The following is a 24,226-nucleotide window of genomic DNA, read 5'->3' as shown; positions in this document are numbered from 1 at the left end:
GTTGCCTTACCAAACAGCTGGTATAGTGTAAGGAAATGTCATTACTTTTCACCACATCCTGTTTTTTCTTCTTCTTCTTCTTCTTATTATTAAAGAATGAAACAGGAGTTTCCTCATACCCCCTTCACCAGGTCAATGAGCTTGAATCACTTTCAGCATGTGTACAAAAGACACACAAAGCTTCCTATTCACTGTCTACGAATAAAGACTGAATAGATAACATGCTGCAAAGTTCTCTTTCCATACACTTAACCTGACACGCACAAAGCTTATGAACATTGGTCCTGAGAGTTGAAATGACAGCAGGAAAACGTTAACGGAGGTTGCCATAATTGCATGTGATTTTATTGTGAAATAATGTGAACTTGGTGGCAGCCGCAGACCTATGAGGCATCGTCTTTGTAGGAAAAGTGGAGGAGTAGCTTTAAACCACAGAGGCCGAATGAAAGAGTGGAAAAAGAAGAAAAAGGAGAGAGTGGGATACCTTTTACTTTTTAATACAGCACAGTTTCCTCCAGGATGATCCTTTATGTTTGTGCAGAGACATGCAGAATGAGCAGCAGGGACATCTGACCTTGCTTACTGTTGTACGCAAGTTTTTGGCTGCAAGCCTTTAATGTACCTTACATCTAAAATATAAAAAGCTGTAATCGCTTAGCTTGCTCTGCTTATCACCCATTTTTGTGCATTTTGTGTACATGTATCTGCTCACATTTCACATTATTGCACACAATTTGATTTATTTCACAGGTAGTTATAATTTTGTTTATTATGAGAGCAAAATATGTTACAAATGTTTGTTGTCTCTAAGGATGGTGGCGGGCATGGAGGATGTAGAGTAGGTTCTTATAAAAATCCTCCAGAATAATCTGTGTCTTGCTGCAAGGCATGATCAATGGTATCTCATTCACACCTACTGCTGTTATTGGATTCATTCCCTATGCTCCATTACCCTTACAGACATGGAATGGGAGGACAAAGATGTTTTTATTACTTGCCTAGGGCTGGATAGAAAGAATTGTGCCGCAAGTTTACATTGTCATTATCCTTATCTGCTTTCATACCAGGTGGTGAATGCCAAGAAGAAACTAAAGAAAAAGAGATACATCAACTCTGGGACAGTGAGTATCAGATCTAAGATAAGAGCAAACCACCTGGTGCACTCACCCTCCTGCCCCCTTTGCTTTCATAGCCATCAGGAAGTTTACACTAAGTGGATTGTACAAGGCAGTTTTACTCTGTTCATGTTTTTATTCTACTCCCAGAGCCTGAGAGTAAATCTAAGTGGACGAGGGAACATTGTCAGGATCTCAGAAGTGCTGAATATCAAAGTCTGTATAAATGCATTAACGGACCCTTGTCGCTGTCCTTTTAATTAAGTAATAATCGATGTTTATAAATGAGCCACAGCTTTGTTACATGTCTTTTTAAATGCTGTGGCTCAGTAATTAAAATCTGTTATCAATCGCACTGAGCATCCACCAGTCCACGGCTCTGTTAACATCAAGTGATCTAATTCTAATTTGCTTCATGAGCTTCCTATATGGTTAAGTAATTTTGTGGGTGGTTAACTCAGAGGACAGTTTTAATGCAGATTTAAGATTTTATTTAGTTTAATTTTCAAGCATGAGTTAATCTGTTTGGTCTTTCCCCCAGGTGTCCTTGTTGTCATTCAGCGTAGAGTCTGAGCACACCTTCCTGGATTACATCAAAGGAGGGTGAGTGGAATGATCCCCTTGTGTGTACATGCAGTTATCATGGCCTCTGTACTAGTCTCCTTGTAGCAATAACATGCGGCATACGAGATTTCTTCAAGTTGCCAACTCTAGAAATATGTTTGATCTATCGTTACTTTAAGAAGGAAAGGGAGCAAATACAACAATTAACAAGTGTTAATTCAGTAATTAAGTTTCTTTTTGGCAAAATCATGTCTGACACAAATTACTGTCCCAAGCAAAATATTTATGTCCTAACTCACATCTGAATGGGAGCTTTGATCACTATCAGCCTGCAAAGGCAGTACAATAAACAGGCAGGTGTGACTTCATGGCGAGGCCCCATGACCACACGCTTTCTGTAAAGGACATAATGAAAGATTTATTTTGTCTTTATTATGGGCTTTTGTTCTTTCTGTGTTTGACCTACAACATTTTTTATTTGACTTCATGCATCACAGTTAAGGTTTGTGATATAATATTATGGTAATTACAACTTACATAAATATTCATTTCATTCATTTCAACAAAAAAGTTCTACTTAGCAGTAAAAACGGATAGTTTAATTACATATTTACTGAGTTTTTCACATTATTTAAGCTCCTACATGACCATTAAATGTGATAATATTATTATTCAACAGTTATTACATCATATTTAGTCTAACATGGGTTTTGGCCTTTACTCATTTGATTTAATCGATCATAAACTACCTTTTTACAGCCATGTTAGTAGTAGAACGGATGGCAGCCTTCTAGTCCTTGTTGAAACGGTAACTTTAAAGTTTGCCACACAGAACAGAAACACAGCACAGTTGAAACATCTTTGCTTCACACTGTATTCTGTCTCTGAGCTGCACGTACTTCTTGTTTCATTTAGCTAAGCCACTCCTTGACCTACTGAAATATCCTCAGTCTCTCTCTCAGTACTACAATTTGTAACAAGAGGACACAAGTGTGTCTTGGTACATCATAGATTTGCCATAAAGGTTAGCAGCACATGGGGTTTTTCTGGAGACATTTATTTTATGTCATTTGATTTCTAAGTTCATTATATGTACATTACATTTATTTGCCTTGTTCTAAAGCAGGAATTATGATCATGTACCCAACTTTAGCGATTCGCTGTGTGTTGCTGAATATATACATTCTGACTGGAAGATAACATCTCCTGCCTCTCCCCCCAAAAAAGGAGGTGATGGTGTCCACAGCTAAAACTTCAGTATAAATGAATATGAAGGATTATGATAAAATATGAAGTAAAGAGTTCTGAGAGCTTAATTAAGGGCGGACAACCTGTCACATATGGAAATGTTTCTCTGTGGAGCAGAATCTGCCCTGGTTTTAGTTCTTTGCTGCTTTGCTACTGATGGCTGAGTGTCCCAGATCTGTCCTGTTGGTCTCTCTCCAGTTAACACAATTCAACACATTTACTGTTCCTGCACATACAGTAACCACACTCACTCACACATACCAGACACTGTACTTACCTTTATTACATATACAGTTCATCCTTAAGATACTGTAGAAATGAGGAGGAAGAATGGCAGCAAGAAAATACTAATTAGATCAACATTGAATGTATTGGTAGCTTATTTTCATGTTGGTGCAAAATAATAATGTGCCGCATTCATAAAATCCCATAAAAAGATCTATTCTCAGTAACCTGCATGTAAGCTCTAGTTAGCTGATCCTAGGGACATGTCGAAAGACATACAATCTCACTGCAGATTTTTCTTTACATTGTTTTAGTGACACTTGGGCATGAAACTTGGCAGAAAAGAAGCAGAAATGCAGAAGAAAGAGATATAGCAGCATTCTTTCTATATGTAAAAGTGTAGATTAGGCCTTCATCATTTGCAAATGTCCCATTGATATAGCCTATTATTACACTAGTAAAGAATATAAAGCAACATATAAGCAAGGTCAAGCCCTTTCTGCCAAAAAGGATGTGAATAAAGCTCATTATTTCCCACTTATGCTCCTCCATGGATCAGTCATCTTTATCACCTGCAGCTCGCTCTTAATGCAGCTGCACTTCTGTTTACTGGAAAGAAACGATATGATCACACTTGCCCTGCTATGTATGTATCTATCTATCTATCTATCTATCTATCTATCTATCTATCTATCTATCTATCTATCTATCTATCTATCTATCTATCTATCTATCTATCTATCTATCTATCTATCTATCTATCTATCTATCTATCTATCTATCTATCTATCTATCTAATTCAGTGTTATATGTGTAGCAGAAATGAACAACAAAGTCATCACAAGGGACTTACACAGACTCAGCCCAATTCCATTTAATTCAATATGGTCCAGTTTAATCAAATGTAATCCAATTTACATCTACTGCCTAGCAAAGGGTCATCCAAGCCAGCCCTTACTATGTGCTTTATTAGTTTTTCTCAGTCGCTTTGGTGCATTTTTCACAACAGATTTAACATTTTCACAATAGTTGGTGCATTTCTAAAAACAATTAGTACAAACTGTAGAACCGAGTGGATAACCTGCAAAGCAAGTCACTTGCTAAAAATAGATAGTTCATTCCTCGAAAGCAAGTATTCGGGTCAACGAAACTGTCAGAGCCATCATACCTGTCACCACAGTATTAACAAGGTACTCAAATGGTTTAGTCATGTTTTTATTGTGACAGTCTGATCTGTAAGTGTTTTTTTTATACACAACAGTGATGTCTCAGAGAAACCATCTGAAAATGCCCAAGACAGCAAAACATACTGAATAATAATAAACTACCGTAAGATTACATGTTACTGTTTCTAGTAGAGTAACTGAATGCATTTGACTTCATATGCTCTTTACCACTTTATAGTATTTTTCTCACAGCATTATGCAGCAGAAGAAAAAAAACACCAAAAACATCACTTCAGCAAACTTATAATATTTGTTTAGTTTATTTTGAGCATAAATAACAAGAATAACTCATGGACAACATCATCTAACAATGTAATTTAGCAGAATATTAAAACAAAACCAAAGATCAAAAACCAAAATAGAAAATATTCTTAATGCTGGGAAAGGAGGGGAAAAAAACTTATTTGAGACTATTTTTCCTCTAGTTCTACTTCACAATGTCTTAAATGGCTCTCATATCACTGATTGTAAGATTGATAATGGCAGAAATTATATACGGTAAGCCTCATTTCAGAAGTTCACAATCAGACCAGAATTAATGAATAATCTAACCATCAATTTTAAAAGCAACATAAGTTTTTTTCTAAGTAAAAAAAAAAGTGATACTTTACAGCTTTATGGCTGTCTCGTATGGGGATAAGGCAGACTTTACCATTAATTAGTGTGACCTTGTGAGGATACTGAAGCATTGTCTGGATTGTTAATTTATCTTGTTATAAACATGTAGAGATGCTAAAAATTCATGTGTTGTAGTTTATGGTTATTGATGGATGCCTTGGAGAGAGGCTGATGACAATGACAATTACTGGCTGTTCTAACAAAACATTAATATCAGAAAGAAAGTCTGGTCCCAGTGTTTCCTCTGAGTAATGCTCTTTTTCCAGAGAACACACACAGATAACATTTTTTGGAAGATCCCATAAACAATGTGACTATTGAAGGATGCAGGAAGGCCAGTATTTCTCAGTCCTTCCTAATTCTCTATTTACTGTCCAGACAGTCCTGTTTTGGTTGAGGCGCTGTCTTTTTGCTGGTTTTCTCTGTTTTTATGTCATTTTATGAGGAAGACGTGAAAGAAGGTTGGAGCATTATTAAAGCTGTCAAAATGAATCGGAAATGATACATTGGCCTAAATGTCCTACGTATTAAAGATTTAATGCAACATTAACTCTCGTTCTTCATGTGGATAAAACGCCTGCTCCGGAGACCTTTTTAAATGAGGACTATCTGTATTCATTAATCCCACATGTTCATCGTCAAGTGATCTTTACTTTATTTTCCATTCACTTATTCTTACATCTGTTCTTTTTTGGGCTAATGGTGCCACTTAACGCAGAACTTGCTAACGGCAAACTTAAACATTGTATTTCTCTGGAACTTCAGACCTATCTAGATTAAGCAAAACATGTACAATAAATCATTAGTGGTAAAGTTGCAATGCTAGCCGTTAACTCCAGTAATGAAGCTTTAGTTTACTTATATCTCAGTTGTATAAATAACAAATGAATTTGATGAAGAATATTACCTTATTCTCAAGGCACTACATCAGAGAAGTGTTTTTATGTCCAAATATGTAAAAACAACAAAAATTAGTTCCCATAAAATACATCTGTATTTGCATATTTATCCGGTAAAATCTTGGGGGTAGCAGTGGCTCAGGTGGTAGACCGCTTGTCTTGTGCGATATGAGTCCTGCACCCCTATGCCACTTCAGCCCTGAGGAGGATTGATCTTTGAGGGCCGGTCTCAAGTCTAGATAAATGCTGAAGGTTTCATCAGGAAAGGGATCTGGCGTAAAACGTGTGCAAATTCACGCGAGCGATGATTCACTGTGGCGACCACTTCAGAAGGACAAGCTGAAAGGGAAACAACTACGTACTGTATTTTCTAAATGTAAATAGCCTCTTTTCAATCAAATAAAGTTATAATAGACTAAGGTCACATTCACACCAGCTTTTTGTAAGTCTGTTTGTTTGGAAAGTCGACTTTGTTTGAGGTATTGTGAAGGCAAAAACAAATTCTGATCCCAATCCAGGAAGCAGAGTTGATTCATCCACAATCACGGGTCTTGACCAAATACAGGAAGTGGACTACAAAACAAATTGCATTGTGGGTTTATTGCATGGCGTCAAAGGTAAATATGAATGGGAGAAATGGCTCATGGTTGTACATGGAAGAATTAGATAAAAGCTTTGTATGTACTAGAAACAGAAATAGTCCTGCATTAACCAATACATGAGCAAGTTTTTCTCTGCGTTGGATGTCTCTTCTTCTCCTTCAGTAAGTCTTGATGTAACGGGACTGGGAGAGTGAAACATGATATTTAAAAGGTTGGGTTCATTTAAGTAGTGCAGTGTGAACACAGCTTGGTCTGAAATGCTGTCCCCAGTTAGACAGATGAGGATATAAGCAACGTTTTTAGTTCAGTCAGATGACTCATCAGTTAATGAATTAAATTTTATTGAGCACAGAAGATTAGCTGTTACGGTCTGTTTTCATCAATCCATGCATATTGTTTGATCAGTTCAGTATTGGAATGTATGCTGATCAATATTCACTCCTAACTGTTAGGCTGAGTATCATCACTAATTTCCTAAATCAATTCCATTAGATTCATAACAGCTTTATTTGATTGGATAAATTTGACATTGATTCATTTAAAGATATTTCTGCAACACCAATTTTTCTTGACTATTAAAGATGTTTTCAGATAACTGCTTTCATACAACACTGAGCTCCGTTTACATGACCATCAAAATTAAATATCTGGACGTAATCAGATGATTGTCATAATCTGATGTGATGCGTCTAAAAGCACCCTTACAACACCATATTCTAAAGATTGTTCCCTACAGCCAGAGAAGCTGTGATACAAACCACTTAAATGTTTATTGTAAAACTACTGGGAATTACTACAATCACGGTAGATTCAGCTTGTTCAGATGTGCGCTTTTCTGTGACTGCATGACGTTTTCAGTCTGAACACCATACGATGAGAAATACTCTGGTTCTGGAGTGCTTCTATTTTCACCTCTTTTCACCTCTGTCAAACAAAAAAGTGCTCTCTGTCAGCTCATGAAAGTGTGATCATGTGTGCACACGTGTTGTTACACATGGTCAGGATGGAACCTTGGACATAGAGAGCAGCTTTTTGACACGTTGTCACGTAAAACAAGTAAATAAAATCAGGCTGTTTGTTTTTTTTTTTTCTACAAAACATGTTCCAGAGGAAATGAGACTTTAAATGATGTCTGTTGTGACTTGTAAAGAAAAGAGTCAAAACGAACTTCACCTTCCAGTGGAGGCAGTGGGTCTTTATCTTAGAGTCCATACATGTGTAGTGATGTCATTTTGAAAACATTCAGTGTTTGTTAGGTTGTTGCAATAAGAAGTGTGTTATAAAAAGTTAAAAACAAATTAAAGTTGACACAGTAAATAAAAACAAGCAACACTTCTAGTGTTACTATATAAAGCTATGGCAGCGGACAGGAATAGCCTCCGGTGCCTCCTGACCTCCTATTGCTACTCTGTCCAGCTGACCTGAAGACGCCTCCAACTGTTTAACCACTATGTTGCGCGGAGGGAGTGCGGTGTTGTCCATAATGTTAAGAAGCTTGAGCAAGATTCTTTTCCTCACAATATGCTTCAGGGGCCAGTTCCTGACACCAAAATAGTGTTACTAGTGTATTTATTTAACAGGTTGCACTTCATACTGCACACTTTAAAAAGACAGGCAATTTTTTTCGACAAACACTTAAGGGGTTAAACATTATCAATAACAGGTCATGCTCCTTCCCTTCCTGATGACGACCTGTGTCCAAGTATCTGTAGTGTCCTACCCCCTCTGCCATGATGCAAATAGGGATTGGCTTATTCTTAGTCCTCCTAAATTCAACCACCATCTCCTTTGCCTTTTTCATACTATGGTTATCTGATATATGATGGCCTCTCCAGCCCAGCACCAGGACAGTAATCCTGAAAAAAAAGCATCCAGAAGAAGAACTGCATGAATGTGAATGAAAGAATGAAGGTGACTTGTTGTGAAAAAGTGCACTGAATGGTCAGCCAGAGTAGAAAAGAGCTGTATAAATACATTACATTCAGTTTTTCTTCTAAAAAAAAAGCAAGCAAGCAAACAAACTTTTCTGTCAGGTGTGCACATGATTATACTCTTATTTAAATTTATGACTTTGGCACTGAACAACATCATGTACTCTGGATTGTTTGGTTTTGATATGACATCTGTGCTTACTGGGAGAAAAAGATTACCTTTATTCCCCAGCTCCTTCAGATAGATAAAGCATCTTAAAAAGGAAAAAGAAAGCAAAAGTCGAAAGCCTGTCAACATAGTTCTTCAGATGGATGATGAGATATTTGAAAAGCAGCCTGAGCAGCAGGCTGTATGCAGCTGAACTAAGCCCCAACTTTGATTTTTCTTCCACTGATATTGATTTCTCTCATTTCATGAATGTTTGTTTTACTGCTCCATCTATAACAGATGAAAACTAGCATGATGCATTTTAGATTACTTTTTAAGTGGGAGGGAAAAAAGCAATTTCTTTTTCAGACCTACCATTGCACCCTTTTCGTTTTCACAGTGAAGTGGTTTGTCATTAATTTTCATTAACCTTCAATCGGTGCAGAGATATAGTCAAATAGAGGTAATTACAGTCCAAAATCCTTATACTGCTTATATTCAGGGTATTGAAAGATTTATGATCTTTTTAAATGAATTCTGCAGATAGATTGGTGTTATGGCTCTATTTTGTGGAGAACACAATATGGTTTTATCTCAAAATATCATATTGTCACAAAATAAGAGGAAGTCATATTTTTTTTTTAAATTTTGCTATCATTTGATCTAGATGAGCTTTGTATTCTGTCCGCACAATGACACTTTGACAGAATCACATAATTTTCTACTTTTATATCCACCGGTTATTGAAATATGGGCTGTTTCTTAGCTGTGGCATTTTTTCACTTTTCTATAAATCTATGTTGTGCGTGCAATGAAGTGCTATAAAGTGTACTTTGAAAAAAAGAGCCAAGATGGTAGAGACGTTACACGATTTCACATGTGTGTGTGCCGATGTGCCAAATTTTGTGGTAACTGCTGTTTCAGTCTGACAGGGGGAAACTGTGGCTCTTGTTCATGTTTGAGTTTACATGGAAGCAGAAGCAGAACACGTCACTTTGAATTTAAGTATGACACAGCTGTGTACACCTTTTTCCAGGGAACCATAAAAACAGAAATGGAGCAGTCAGTCTGAGTTTTGCTTTTACAGAACTCCCTGACCTTTATTTAACGTAGTTTTTCAGCAGCGTCTGCTGGTTAATACTGTCGATCCTATGGTATAACTCTTGAGGATCGGGGGACATGTCTTCTTCTTGTTTCAGAATCCAATTGTGGATATTAAAATGTGCATCACTTTTATAGTTTTTTACTGGATTTTGGTACGAAGCCACAAAATTTATGTGGTTAAAGTTTTGATCTTCTTGTCTGAGTTTGTTTCCATTTATTACTGTGTTGCAGTTTAACAGGATTACATTATAAAGGGAGGTGTTTCTGTCATTTAACTTACCCTTATGGGTATTAAAGTGGAAAGCAATAGAAGGCAGTTTCAGAATACACTTAGGCTTAATATGTTTCTCCTGGGCATATTTAAAGTGGAAACTGTGCTTAGTAACTTCATTGTTTCTGTAGACTTTTGTGCATCTGTTGAATTTGAGCTGTATTTTACTTCCCATTTTTCATTTCTGCTAGAAATTCTTTCATTTGCATATACAAGTATTACAAGTCTTCAATTTGTCACATATATAGCCTCAAGAAAACTACTTTAATTAGTTTTTTGTTCATGTTTGTAATGCTTTGCATGCGTTATTATCCTTAAATTTCTGGTTTGTCATATAGCTGAAGTCAGGTGTTCTGGTGGGAGAAGGTAAGCAAGCTGCCATCCGTTGTCTGGGCTGGAAAAAAACATGCTACGTAGATCCTATTTGTCTCAAAATCTCTGAGGTGTAAGGCGCCCATTTACAGCATTTTTAACCATTACAGAGAAGTAATTGAAGGTGGGTTGTAGTCTGGTTTTGGAGATGTAATTTTAGCTGAGAACAAGAGTGAGATTTTACTAAAAGCGACTATTATAATTCTGATGTCAGATGTACTGTGTTTTTTGTAGGAAATCGTAATGGAACATTACAAAGTCATTTGTGCAATAGATATAAAAAATGAAAGAAAAATAACAGGATAATTATGTTTGACCAAGGATTAGAGATTTGACGATAAGAGTTGAAATAGCATCTCCTGATTAGTCCCTGGTTGTTTGCAAATGAACCTACAAAAAAAAAACAATTGTGCAGCATCAGTCAACACTGTTCCATATTGATTTCTTATTCTCAATATAATTTGCTCAGTTCTTTAACAAATCCCCACTTTGCTTCACAAGTTAAAAAAAAAAGAGACAGATCAGTTGCAATCAGACAAACAGCACTATACGAGTGTTTCAGGCACTTCAGATGTTTTTGAACTATCTTCAGACACACAGCAGCAAACAATGATCCTCAGAGAGATATGTGTGGTCATGGCCTGCTGGTTCAATACTTCCCTAATACAAAGTGGCACCACTGAGAACGCACAGACTTCTAAATTCGTTCAGAAGGAAAAAAAATAATCCTTCCTAACCCCATCTCTAACCAGGAATAAGAGGATGGCGAGTCATTACAAAAGAAAAGGCATGTTGTACATGCGCAAAGAAAATTAAATTACATGGTATACACTCATATAAGGAGTCTCAGTTTAGCATTTTATTTCAGTATTGTACATGTTAAGACAGATAATGATACTATCTTGTCTATGAAATGGCTTAAAATGAGGTGAATACAACCTTTAATGAACAACATGTAAAATAAGAAACACTGACCAGGTTGTTGCTGATCAGAATAATTCAGCCGCGTTGCCAGAGACACCTCCAGAAAGGTAATGAGAGATGATGAAAAATCACTTCAACAAAGAGGAGAAGATACACAGTTGATCACATGCAGTGATTTCATCACAATAAATGGAGAGTGTGAGAATGGAGAAAAGACAAGAGGACTCATGGAAGATATCTCAGCAGCCTAAATCTAAAGCAGCTTAACCAAAGGCCATCTCTCCCTTTTCAAAGCAGCAGTAAGCAAAAGCTCTAGCAAAAGGAAAACTTCTAACATAGACTATCTCTTGGAGAGGATGGCGGTCTTCTCAATCCAAACCTGGCGCTGGTCCGACATGAGGATCCTAAGACCTGAAACCTCTGCTGTCCTTTACTTTAGAAATTGTACAAGAAATCTCTGAGCTCTGTTTGCAAACTGTTACAGTACATTACATTACAAATGGTTAATTATGAGGTCTTTAAGATGCAGTAAAGCTTGGTTGTTGTACATGAAAGAAAGATTTTAAATCCTGAAGAGAAAGTAATCATTGAGAAATATGATTTCTTGTAGTGGTTGCTGACTAGATGTTTTTCAGCGTTGTTGGGAAATCTAGATCAAATCAGTACAATATAGCACACAATGAAAATAAAAAGAGAATACAGACGTTTGATAAGTCAGGATTTTAGCTCTACGAATAGGCTGGTGAAAGAAGGCTGCCACAAACTTCTTGTATGTGTGAGTTTAAGGACAAATCTTTGTCCAAAATGACTTATTATGAATGCTGAATTGCCAAATGGAAGCTCAAAGAGTTAAAAGGCTTTGGTAGAAGTTTATAACCATGTGGAACTCCATGACTAACTTTAAGAAACTGTGACAAAGTACAGTTTAAAAAAGCATGCAGTCCTTCTAAAATCCTCTGTGATAGTTTATTCATCCAACAGAACACTGACAGGGATACAAACATGATGGTTGTTGAAGTCTTCAACAAGTGCTGTCTCTGTGCAAATGGTGCTTCTGTACTATAGTCAAATACTTATTGTTGCAAATGTTCGCAGTGATTTGAATAACATTTTAAGGAACTTAAAATGAAGAGGAAGTTGGATCCGAGTTGGATGAGCTTTTAAGTAAAAGGTTAATAATAGGTACTTTAAAAGCCTTCTGTAATTAACCTTTTAAAAAGGGAAAAAAATGATCAGATGTGATACGTATTTGTAGATTAAAGAGAAAACATCCTCAATAAGTTTATTTATGTTATAATATAAATGAATAGACTAATTTATCTTGTTGTTATCACTAACATCAGTAGTAGTAAATAATTCTTCATGAACCAGTGTCTGTGTTCAAAGCCATGAATGAACTCACAACTGGGATATTTTTTAGCAAACTATATAAAAAACAAACACAAACATACACACACACACACACACACACACACACACACACACACACACACACACACACACACACAAATCAACAGAGACTTTCACATCGAGACAGCATGCCAATGTAAGAATTTCCCTTTGTCAGCTGAGCAGTTGGGCTCAATACTGATTAATGAGCTGAGGTCAGTCTGTAGTGGAGGAGGCTGCCATTATCTCTGTACTGGGTTCGGGAGATTTTCTGAATAGAGGTGAAATCAAGAGATGGCAATCAGTGTTAATCACAACAAAAGGGCACACACTTTGATCTAAGCCCCCATTCCCTTTCCTGATTATTTGTCTTTTTTGGGAAACATGCAAATCCAACACAGACTTTATGTCATGTTTAAGTTCTTTTCATGGTTCTGGTGATCGTTATACTTGTGAATAAAACATTTCCAGCATTTAATTTTTTGTGTGAGTTAAAAGACAAAAAAATAGTCAAAAAACAACTCTGACTCTTTTTTGCTGTGGTTGGAAAACATGAAATTATTATATTTTAAAAGAGACATATCATGGTTGCTTCAAGTTTTTGGAAAAAACCAAACAAACAAACAAAAGAAAAAAACCAGACATGATCAAATACACATAATCAAATAATAACTTCTAAAAAATCTTTTTTGTTTTTATATTTGCATTTTATTGTACTTTATTGTTCTCATTCTCAAACCTTTCATTTTTTTTAGTGTGATGATTGACTGAACTACCCACAGAAAGCTTATAAAGTGTTTATGAAAAATACTGGTTAAACTATTGTCTTATTATCAGTTTTGCACAGTGCTTATAGTCTTCCCACTCTGTTCTTCAATCTTTTAAGGAAGGCTTATTAAAAAAAAAGAAATGCTGTGCAGAGGTGTGGAGAAAGGATTATTTGAGCTTGAGAACGTAGCCAATCTGAACCAGTCAGTAAATTCTGTTTAATTTTTCTGATTTACTGCTTTATCCTGCAGCTGGCGACTTTTTCTTTCTTTTCTCCTTTTGAATAAATAGAAATTGATGAGCATGGCAGGTTTTCTTGAGTTAAAAGTTTATGTTTACAACAGCAATCGCATACCCAGTAAAACAACTTTTTAAATTTTTTATAAAAAATTAAATGAGAAAATTGCTCATTTGCATATATCTCTGTTTATAAACATTTAATAATAAAATCCTGTCTGAATCCTGCGCTGCATAATTGACCATGTCTGTGAACAAGCAGCTGTGACAGTAGATAATAAAGGTGAATAATGAACAGTGTTTGGTTGTACCTTTAGTCACACCTCTTCTCAGATGAGAAATACAACAGAGAGCCCATGGAAACCTGGGAGAACCTCATTAAACTGCAGCTTCCAGTTTTCCTGCTTCTTTTAGTGAACATTTCCCTGTTCATCTTTTTCAGAACTCAGATTCACTTCACAGTGGCCATTGATTTCACCGCATCAAACGGTGAGTATTTCCACTAGCATTACATCGCTGTGCTTCCATTTGTTATCAGATATTATCAGATGCCTTTTTCCATGAATGAAAGAGGGAGGGAAGTTTTTTTTCCTTCTTGTGAGCTTCTCTACTGACTGGGGGGTTGGGGTGGGGCATTTTGAGGTTGGTTAGTTAGTTTAGTGCTCAAAATTAAATGATCATGATTAAGGAAGATCCTTGCAGATCTAAAATCTGTCACTGCTACACTTGCAGCTATTGTTGGAATAGTTCAATGCTGAATGTTGCAAATAATGGATCAAATCTTATTGCTAAATCAAAGCATTTTGTTGAGTTTTGGTGGATTCTCTATTTCTCTGTGGCATCTATGCTCTTGGTCCCAGTCTGTAGCTTTGCATCAGTGACTTTGAATTTTCTTGTCACAAAAGGAAACCCATCGCAGTCCACTTCCCTGCACTACATGAACCCTTATCAGATGAATGCTTATGCCATGGCCCTGAAGGCTGTTGGGGAAATCATCCAGGACTATGACAGTGATAAGATGTTTCCAGCACTGGGATTTGGCGCTAAGCTGCCGCCTGATGGGAGGGTTTCCCATGAGTTTCCACTGGTGAGTAAATTATAGGATTATTTTACACTCTGGAGTTGTTATTCAGCCTGGATATTTGTCATGAAATTAATGCAAATCCATGAGAAGATGCTTTTGGGCCTTGCAGGGCAAACTTTTGAGTGGCTAGGTTTGCTTAAGCATATGGGTAATGTGCAATATGGATGTCTCCATTTTGACATAAATGCAGCTACACCTCTAACATGCATAATTCAGAGGGAATTCCGTTTCCCCTTTCTAGTGCAAATTAAGTTCTGCAAGGCTGAAGGATTCTTAAATCAATTTAGCTTCTCTCAGCCAGCTAATGTGCTCTGGCAGCTGTATAGTGCAGCCTAATGAGGAGTGTGTCTACAGGGTAACGTCTGCGTCACTCCATGCTTCCATTAAAATTAGCAAATGAAGATTCATCTCACCATATAATTAAAGCCTCATTCTTTCATATTGCAGTGGGCTTCAAAGTAAAGTTAGTCTGAGGTGGAATATTTATTATACTCTCTATATTTGGTTAATAATTCGCCTTGTTGCCAAGGAAAATAACATTCCTAGCTTTTTTTTTTTTTAATACCGAAAACGTATCCTAGCCTTGAACTCTAAATAAATCTTTTAAAAAGGAGAGGAGTCTGGGTTATTTAGAAATACAACCAGCTGCTCCATCAGCTCTATACAGTTAATGTATAAAGTTAACCTCTGGCTAAACTGATATGGAAGTGTCTAAATCATGCAGACAAGGAGACCTGAGCTTAGTGAGATGTAGTGCAGGGGTATTATTACGGAAAGTCAAGGGAAATCAGCTCTGTAGGTTGAATAATTATCAGCACACATGTATTAGTCCTTTATTATTTTATTTAAGGTATGTAAACATTTCAGATAACTTATTAGTAACACTAGAGAAGAAGAAAGCTATTAGCCTTGATGGTTTTGAAGTAAATTCCATCAACACTGTTCACCATAAATTCAGCATTTTGCTTCGTAAACAGGAGTAAACTTTATCTGCAGTTCAACTTGTGACAGGATGAAGATCTATATTTGTTGGAACTTATAACATACCAAAATAAGTCCTCTGTGTTTAACCCATTGAGGTACATTTTTGCCTTAAAGCAGGAAACTGCCATTTCCCAACACCCAGGGAGGAGTTAGGGCGTTGAGGGCCTTTGCTCAGGCGTCCAGAGTGGTTCCCCTCTGTTTGTACTCTGAGAACTTGAATTTGATTTACCATAAGCATCTCATCCTCACTGAAATACATCAAGTGCTTTGATATATAATCCGACAGCAATAATAATAATAATAATAATAATAATAATAATAATAATAATAATAATAATAATAATAATAATGATAATAATAATAATAATAATAATAATAATAATAATAATAATACTGCGATGGACTGGCAAGCTGTTCAGGGTTTACCCTGCCTGTCGCCCAAAGCCAGCTGGGATAGGCTCCAGCTTCCCCGCGACCCTGAATTGGATTAAGCGGTTCAGAAAATGAATGAATGAATGAATGAATAATAATAATAATAATGATAGAAACCCTCTCACAGAACTAAATCAAAGTTGGGTTACATAAGGAGAACTTTGGCCGACCCAGTGAGAGCCTTTATCAAACCTATTTGTACATCTTTGGCAACCTGAAAATGTCTGTCCAGTAATCGTCCAAGCTGACAGAATATAAGAGGATCTGTAGCGAATGATGACAGAAAATCTTCAAATCCAGGTGTGCTGTGCTTGTTGCATTGTTCCTGTGAAAATTTAAGACTGTAATCCTACTAAACTGCTTTGACTTAGTACTTAGTAAAGCTGCTCAAAGCCGTTTTTCTGCCTTTCCTTTTGATTTACAAAACACTTCTCATTTTTCTCTTTTCCCAGTTTACAACGATGAGGTCATATTATCCTAAACAATTAATGTAAAGCTGTGACATGACAAAATGTGAATCTGAAGGGGTCTCATAACTTTGTTAATGCCACAGGCAGAGCCGGTGACTTTATTAGTTTGACTTCACTATATGTTACCTGAACTGCATGGTGAGATAAATGCTGACTTCAGCACATTCAGCAGCTGAAGTTAGTATATGTTTCTGTTAAATGTGGACTCGTCTACATTGAGTTTAAGAAAATGTGGCTTAATGAATTACAGCATTGCTGTGTATGGGTGTAAAAGAGCAATAGATTTGCTGATATCAACAATTACAAATTCATGATATTAATGAGTTTTCTTATAGTAATCAGTTTAATTTGAGCATGTATGACTTTTTTTTGCCACCAAGAGGCCCAACATCCATTCTTACACATTGTAGCTTCTCATGGAATGACTGAAACTCTTTATTAAGATGTTATGATTCATTCATTGCTTAAATCTTTTTGACAGTTTTTGTTCCAATGATGCACTTGTTTTTTGGTCATTTCAGAATGGCAACATTGAGAACCCGTACTGTAATGGCATGGAAGGGATTCTTGAAGCTTACCATCAAAGCCTTAAGACAGTTCAGCTGTACGGACCCACCAATTTTTCTCCCGTTGTTAATCATGTGGCAAGGTGCGAACACAAATGTCCTTCTCAGATCATGTATCTGAGCTCAGTGGTTTCTGTACATTCTGAGCAGAGCTAATACGGGAAAAGCTAAGATTCAGCTGCTCGGCTGACATGAACAGAACTGGTAATCAGGCACATTTCATGGTGTCGTTATAAATATATGATGGTATAACCTGCTGAGAAAAGTCCCATTGTAGTTATTGGTCATATTAAAAGTGAATCATATTTAAGAACTTCTGAGCAGTGAATTTGTCCTGGACTTGGAGCCATAAAATTTTGACTCCAAAACGTGACAAATTGTGGACTGAGAAGAAATATGGGATATTCTAAGACCAAAGCCATAACAGAGATACTGAAAGATGCAAAACGTTTACATCCATTTTGTACCAGGGAAAATTTCCATTGATTGTTCAATCATTCATAAAATAGAAAGAAACTCTCTCCCTATTAGAGATAAAAAATGGGAAAAGGTTGTGTTTCAGCACGAAACATCCAAGGAGTTAGAAAGAGTTTAAACTATAAACAATGGGATGTTGATAAAAACAGGAAGCACAATGGACAGCTCAGTAACATGCAGCTTTAGATCCAGCCAAAAAAGCACAAGAGTTGTAGACTTTTATTTCAGCTACAGAATAAAGATTTCAAAAGGATTCTTGCATTATGATTGTGTACAGTTTCCATTTAAAGTATTTGAAAGTATTTATGAAGTTACTCTTTTTACACTCGCTTCGTACACACAGGGTGTTGTGAGCAATGAAACAATCATCCACAGAGATAGAAAGAGACGCTGTCCAGAACCCATGAATTGAACCATTCTACATTCAGAGCAAAATCTTTTATGATACTGCTGCTGACTTTACGGTCAGAGGAGGCGTGAACAACCTCAGTGTTTTTGTTAAAGATCCGACTAATTCAGAAAACACATTGATAATTCTGAAGTTTGGAAAGATGTGGAAATATGATATGTTCTGTATAGTTAACATACAAAAGCTTTTATAAATCTAGATACTGTGAATGTGCCAAGGCCATGCTCTAATATGTGTGGAAATCACTCATACAGAACTGAGCTTGGTTACTCCTCTGGTAACATCCCAGTCTCCAGAGAGTGTCCTACATTATTGTACGGCAGTTGAGGAGGACAAATGCCTCTTTAATCTCTAAATACCGTTCATCGTTCTTGCTGCTGTCACCGATGGCCACGCTCTTTGATTAAAATGTCGGTGCCTCGCAGTCAAATTTATCACACCAGGGGTTGAGAGTAAGGGCTCACCTCTGACCCGTCCTTGGCTCTCACGATGATCCGCTTTGTTTTTTCTCTCCTCTGGCTCATCGAGTCTGGTCAAAATGAATGTGAGGCAATCAATAATGCTCTGAAAGAATAAGACTGCTGCACTTGCATAAACAGTTTAATAAATTATTCATAGACAAGCCAGCGATGGGCAACTGAAACTAGGCCACACTCGCTGTGGTGTCTCTGATGGGTTTTTCTAATAGTTTCTGTATAGACCTCTAAAATGTGAAGAGCTACACAGCACATCTTATATGTTTTCATGTCTATATTAAGCTTTTGTGTCCCTCACTGCATGGGAGAACATGTTTTCTTAATGTTTTTTTTTTTATTATTATTTGTATTTGTTACACACTTGTGACTTCTCTACTGTACAAGCCAACCCCAATATTTAGAACCAAGAAAATGCAGACTTTATTCTTTCTATTTAATATACATGAGAATGGACAATTGTACTTCACTTCTGTGTTCATGACTTCTGTTGCCCAGGTATGCAGCAGCAGTGCAGGATGGATCTCAATATTTTGTCCTGCTCATCATCACTGATGGTGTTATATCAGACATGGCTCAGACCAAGGAGGCCATAGTGAATGTGAGTACTGCTCCAGCACTATCTGGAGGTTGTTGACATCTCTCCATTCCACATTTCCCTGCAGTGCATTGGTATTCCAGGTGCTTTTAGCCTACTGTGGCATTGCTCTGAGGCTTTCTCTTACTTTGAGGGTTTGTAAACCAAGTGGCAGCACCAGCTTTGAGGATTTATTGGATGTTTTCTACTCCGCTTGTCTCAGTTTCTGCTTCGATTCTTTGCACAAAATTTGTTCACTATTTTTTGGACATCCACAGAAATCACCAGTCTGATGGGCACGACTTGGATTTAGCCACTGGTCAACAGGTTCACTTTAATATAAGTGTCCTGCTTTATTTAGGATTTATTGTTAGTTTAAGGGTTATTCAGCATTGTGTGTATATGACGTGTCCTGCAACGCTGCAGCTCCTGGGATGTGTGTACAGTGAAAAGACTAACACTACGGAGTCATCGTCAACCAAACAGACCCTCACAGCAAGATGCTCTGACCCCCAGCAGACTGGGTTTAAAGGGAATTTGCGACTGTTAATCAAAACATTCGAACAGCCACACCTTCCTTTTAAGATCTTGTCTGCTGCTCTGCTCTCTGCTCAGCCTGACATTGCTGCCACTGGGACCAGCGTTCTCCCTGCTTTGCCTGTAGAGCAAAAGCCTGGGTGTCCTGCTTCATTGAGTTCAGCTTGTGCTCTGTAAAGATGAATTATAAACAAGTTCTGTGGAACGCTCCATGCATTTTGGCTTTCTGTTAGTATGTCTGTCAAGCTATTTTTAAAGACTGCATGTTGTAAATATTGGGGAGTAATTGTTGAAGTTATATAAAAGGACTAATAGCAAAGTTTTGTCTATATTTTTTTCCAACTTGCCTGTTCACCTGCAAGTTCGGCTTAGCTCCCAGAGTCTAATATTTCCACGTCTGTTACGAAACAGCCTCTAAAGTAAATACAGACCTCTTTTTTAAATGTTTTTTCTTAATTTTAGTGCGTCAGATATGATAATAAAGTATTTTTATGACCTAAAATGCAAAACTATAACTCAATTTGTTGGTAGGTATTAGATTTTGGCTGCATTTGTTTGTGGTCTGAATGGAAGAGTGATTCCTGTGAATAAGTGACAGCTTGTCGAAATTTACAGGACTCCATTTGACAGAATCTATCAGTAAATGACAAAAAATTAAAGTTTCACCTGTTTGAGCAACTAAAGCAGTTTGACATAGTACATACTAGTTTACCTTTTTACATCTTTTTTTCTTTATATTTATTGTACATTTACTTTATGATTGTTAATGAACGAACTATGCAGAATTTAAGGTGCTTTAACAGGTACTCACAGACTCATGTTGTACAGCCAAATGTCATATAAGCCCACAAAAGACCAGTCATTTTAAAGATAGACACATTTTTTTTTTTAATTTTAACATTTTGCAAAATTGTTCTAACTTGAGTGAAGAAACTGAGTCTTGTGCTATATTGTATTTTCCAAGCCTTTAAAGGTGAAGTATGTAAGATTTTCAATATTTTCAAAATAAATTAACTAATAAAATAACTATAATCGTAATTAGATAGTTTTTTGAACATGTAAGTTCCAGTCTGTCCATATTTGATGCATTATTAAACTACATGACAAATGACAAAAAGAACTTTTTTTTTTTTTACTGGCAGGCAAACATTTAAGAAGGGTCTTTGTCATTAATTAAACTCCGCCTTTAAGCTACTGCAGGGAAAGTTAACATGTTATTTCCTACAAAAATGGTTCTTTTGCACTAATTTTGATTCTTTTGAAATAAAAAATGAGTCTGTAAGGTCATCTGGTACATCATTTATATATAAAAATATATTATGCATTATGTGTGAAAACCAAAAGGCAGTTAAAAGGAACTTCATAATGCACATCACGCACTGTCAAACTGCTCACTAGTCTGGGTTGGGTCACGAGATTTCATTCAGAGATACAAACAAAAACAAAAAAAGAACTTTTATGTCATGTGCAGCTAAGGTAACATTCGATCAAAAATATTTTTGACTAATTACCTGGATCCCCATGCTTCTTGGCCAGTGGGTCAATTACCCAAAATGTAGCTATAGTTCTTTAATGATGAATAAAATGTTCATCTGAACTGGTCCCTCAGAGTCTTGCTGTAGTTTTGTGCAGTGGGAACAAGAAGTATGAGTGAAATAGGAAGATGTGAGGTCACCTGAGGGACTTTACAGTAGAGGCAAAGTAACAAATGGTGTAGACTGAATAATTCAGTTCTGAATGCTGAATATTATCCGGCATTTATGGGCTCTGTATATGCACATGCGATGCTTATGGTTTGCTGGAAAAAGAGCTAATCAAATATGTATTTTTTGTGCAAAAGCATGAAATTGTGAGGAATGGGTCAAATGGAGGAAAGGATAAAATGGGAGAAGAGATTGCTGAGTGTAGAGGGGAGGGGGGTGCATTAATGAAGACCATGAAGGATGTGGCCCTCTTTAGTCTATTTACTCCTATCTGTGACAGGACTTTTCCCGCAGGACTTTTTTCCAGGAAAGCTGACCTACTTTTACCCTGTAAATGCATTTTTACCACAAGCACATATCATTCATTCATGCCAAAGCTTTCACGTACTACACATCAGCGCAGTGGTCAACATTCATGTAAGGCAGAGACATCTACATGCCACAATCTGTTCAGAAGATGAGCCCTACAAAACCCTCACATGTGGGTTTAATATTTATTAAGACTGGAGTTAAACAGACAGGTCATAGGGCCTTTTTGTCTGATGCTAACACTGTTTGAAACTTTCTGTGTGCAAACATCGTGAGTTATTCATGTGATGCCGAGTGGTTGTTATATATTTCTATATCTGCAAGAGCATTGTGTAATCTGATTTTATTTAAAGATGGAACGTGGAATTTATGTGTCCCCCTTCTGGGTCTGAAACTAATGACACATATGCTGTTAAATCCCAGTGATAAACTAGTAGTCCTCACAGTTTCATGGTTTCTTTCCAATAAAAATCGTTTGTTTTAGTATTTATAAGTTTTATATTAAGTTTTAAACTGTTCTTCTTGCTTTTTTGGAGTTCCTACAGCCTCATTTTAGTCACATCTGTCTTTTTTTTTTACTCTTAACCTTTATTAAAGAATTGGTGATCTATAAAAATATGTTGTCTTGTGCGTCAGCTTTAGAGTATCACCACAAAACCCAGATTTAAAACTGTGAAATACAGACACAGACAAGCCTAATGAGCACTGTTGAAATAACTTGACATCCCATGAATGTAACATACTTGCTGTGTTCCACTTTTAGATATCATGTTCTGCATTATCGCCACAGCCAACCAAATGACAGAAAATATTCTGTTTTGTGCAGGACTTTGTGTCAACCTTTGAACCCTTGAATAATATATGTTGTTTTTTTTTCTTTTCCACCTGGACAAGCCAAGACAAAACAAAATGTGCAAAACAAAGAGATGTGAAATGGTTAAGAATCTTATGTATAATACTATTCTCCATCATTTCTATTTTTTTCTGGGAAAATTGGACAGATATCTGGTACTGTGCATATTGTCAAAGTAACCCCACCTTATTCTGACTGCTAGTTCTTTTTGTTCATGACAGGCAGCCAAACTCCCCATGTCGATCATCATTGTTGGAGTTGGCCAAGCTGAATTTGATGGTGAGAGAATAATAAATGAGGTTCTTTGTCAAAAAATGTGTCAAAGACAAACAGCTGTCTGTCAGCTTTTGTCAAAGCAGTTCAGGATAATAACCTCACAAGTTTTATGAACTGACTTTAGAAACACATTGTTAATATATGCAAATGATTGTGTCAATCATTTGGATACTATGGAATTGTTTAGATTTTGTGAATTGAAAAGACATTTTTCTCTGTGTAGCGATGGTTGAGCTGGATGGTGATGACGTCAGAATATCCTCAAGGGGGAAGTTGGCAGAGAGAGACATTGTACAGGTGATGCATTTTTTTTAATACTGTTTCATTTTCACATAGCATCATCACAGGAAGAAAAACAGCACATACACACTTTCTTCAAACCTACCAGAGGCAAATACTAATATATTTATGCTGTGTGCATGTAACGTTACATGACAGCTACTACATACATTTGAAAAGTTTCTACCATTAGGTTTTACCATAATTCTATTGACATATTTATACAACATTTTCTGAATACAAACAGTCAATCAAGGGTAAACCTTTTACATTTTAACAGCTTTTCCTCTTATCTCAGTATTCTCTCTTTTTACGTGTATCTGTCACACCACTAATCACATCCTCTAGGGTTCGATGTGTGTTTTGCATTCAGAGCAGAGCATGGTACAGACTCACAGCATTTTCATTCAGTCTCCTCACAAACCTCACATCCTTAAAAAACAGACTGAACAGTAATTGGTTGGGTGCTTGCTGATGATTGAGATGACAATAATTGACTGAAAATAGACAACATTTCTGACACCAGATGGGCAACTTTGTAGCTGTAAAACGTGAGAGATTTTTTCTCACTTGACATCTCCAAACATTTAAGTTAACATTTCTCTCAAAGCCTTAGTTGATCATTTTCCTGAGACAGTCAAGAACAAATGACTCTAAATATATGACTATTTCTTCCTTTTCCTTGCTATACCAATGTAGGTTGGTGGTGGGGGGCAACATTGATTCTTGTACAGAAGAATGTTTATGATCTCTGCAGTTATTTAGGAAATGATGCAGCTTTTAGCCTAAAAAAATTGGAAAACATAAAAACAGATGTTAGCAAAGATTTGATGCCATGCATTCCTCATAAATACTGCAAAATAAACCCTGATCGTTTGCTGTAAACAAAGAGCTGCCAGAGAATAAAGTCTTTGTAACCATGATTGTTATGTAGAATGACTGGAATTTCTTCTTTATGCCACAACAGTTTGTACCATTCAGAGACTACATGGACCGCACAGGTAACCATGTGCTGAGCATGGCGAGGCTGGCTAAAGATGTACTTGCTGAGATCCCTGACCAGCTGATCTCCTACATGAAGAGCAGAGCCATTAAACCCAACCCAGTCCCTCCAGCTTACTCCACTCTTGACCAACCTGAAACTAACCCTGTCTGA

At 36.7% G+C, this 24,226-nt stretch overlaps 1 protein-coding gene across 1 annotated transcript in view; it reads left to right on the top strand.

Annotated features, from left to right (window-relative positions):
• The window catches only part of cpne5a (copine Va), a gene marked incomplete at its 3' end in the record, with an annotated part of 75,149 nt that extends 50,923 nt beyond the window's left edge, over positions 1 to 24,226 (top strand). Inside the window, exons 13-21 of the mRNA XM_079239558.1 lie at positions 1,068 to 1,121; positions 1,657 to 1,718; positions 14,084 to 14,130; positions 14,547 to 14,728; positions 17,133 to 17,260; positions 19,035 to 19,137; positions 22,737 to 22,794; positions 23,015 to 23,088; positions 24,038 to 24,226. Coding sequence (XP_079095684.1) covers positions 1,068 to 1,121; positions 1,657 to 1,718; positions 14,084 to 14,130; positions 14,547 to 14,728; positions 17,133 to 17,260; positions 19,035 to 19,137; positions 22,737 to 22,794; positions 23,015 to 23,088; positions 24,038 to 24,226 — 897 coding nt within the window. The remainder of the gene's footprint in view (positions 1 to 1,067; positions 1,122 to 1,656; positions 1,719 to 14,083; positions 14,131 to 14,546; positions 14,729 to 17,132; positions 17,261 to 19,034; positions 19,138 to 22,736; positions 22,795 to 23,014; positions 23,089 to 24,037) is intronic.

This window comes from Telmatherina bonti (assembly GCF_933228915.1).
Source record: "Telmatherina bonti genome assembly, chromosome: 4".
In the NCBI taxonomy this organism is placed as follows: domain Eukaryota; kingdom Metazoa; phylum Chordata; class Actinopteri; order Atheriniformes; family Telmatherinidae; genus Telmatherina; species Telmatherina bonti.
The sequence above is the reverse complement of the archived record's forward strand: the minus strand, read 5'-3'. Positions and strand labels throughout refer to the sequence as shown.